We start from the raw sequence: 1,154 nt of genomic DNA on the forward strand, positions 1-1,154 counted from the left end.
ATATATATATATATATATGTTGTTTTTTTGTCATATAACAATCTCATTCATTATGTATATTTTCTTATATTTTTTTATCTTATTTTATTATTATGTTTTAATAGAAAGATTATTCATTTGCTTTTAGTATATGTGTTTACACCACAAAGTGCAACACTCATTTATAAGAAAATGTGCCTTATTGAAAGTACCAATTCTATATTAGCGGCTACTTTCGTACCTCATCTACAGGAAAAACATAATTCTTCCTTTGGCCAATGGCAACGAAAATCACAATTATTCTTTTTGGATTCAAATCAGGTACATTTTTAGATTAAATAAATTTATGTCTAATTGTATAATGTTTGAATTAATTTGATATGTAAATATATTTATATTTTATCTATTATTGTACTCTCTGTTAGGAATTGCTCACATTGGAGCCAGAATCTGAAGCGAGTGTTTCTTTAGAGATTATTTCAGACAAAGGAACTATGCCATTGACCGCCTTCTCTAACTTTATAGCAACTCAAACATCTTCTAGCAAAGAGCCAACTTTCGTACAAGTTCATGAACATCTTGGCATACCAGCGAAAGGAATGATACAAGAAGTAAGTAGAATTTTGCGTTTCGAAAATTTTTATACAAAGATTCCTTCAAATCGCCTTCTTTATGTATAAATTTTCTGAAATTAGAAAACATTTTTATGAAATAAATATATTAAATTAAAATCAATTTGAAATAGTATATTGTAATTTATATTTTGTTATGTTATGATCAAATTGAAATATTTGCGACTTTTAGGATTTTTGATAAATTTCTTCCGTCAGCAATATTCTTGCAATCTTAGTATGCCAATAAAAAAATTTATTTGGAAAATATAAAAAAATTTTATTATATTTGAGATCAAATTTACATTAAGTAAACAAACTGAGACAATTTGCAAAATAAATAAGAGTTTACTAAGCTAAAGTAAATATAAAAAAGGAAAATAGAAATAACAAATGAATTATTTATACATATTCTATAAGAGATAATATAAAAATTCATTTTAATATTTTTTTTGCATATCTCATGTAAAATTTAAAATCAATAGACATGAAAAGAAGTCTTTCGAAAATTTCATACACACACATATATATATATATACATATACACATATATATATATATATA

The 1,154-nt window shown here is 23.7% G+C and overlaps 1 protein-coding gene across 1 annotated transcript in view; it reads left to right on the forward strand.

Moving 5' to 3' along the window:
• LOC108691402 (WD repeat-containing protein 75) overlaps positions 1-1,154 on the forward strand; it is an 11,133-nt gene that overhangs the window by 3,531 nt on the left and 6,448 nt on the right. The window contains exons 12-13 of the mRNA XM_018199141.1: positions 128-300; positions 405-590. Coding sequence (XP_018054630.1) covers positions 128-300; positions 405-590 — 359 coding nt within the window. The remainder of the gene's footprint in view (positions 1-127; positions 301-404; positions 591-1,154) is intronic.

This window comes from Atta colombica, unplaced genomic scaffold, assembly GCF_001594045.1.
Source record: "Atta colombica isolate Treedump-2 unplaced genomic scaffold, Acol1.0 scaffold46, whole genome shotgun sequence".
NCBI lineage: Eukaryota > Metazoa > Arthropoda > Insecta > Hymenoptera > Formicidae > Atta > Atta colombica.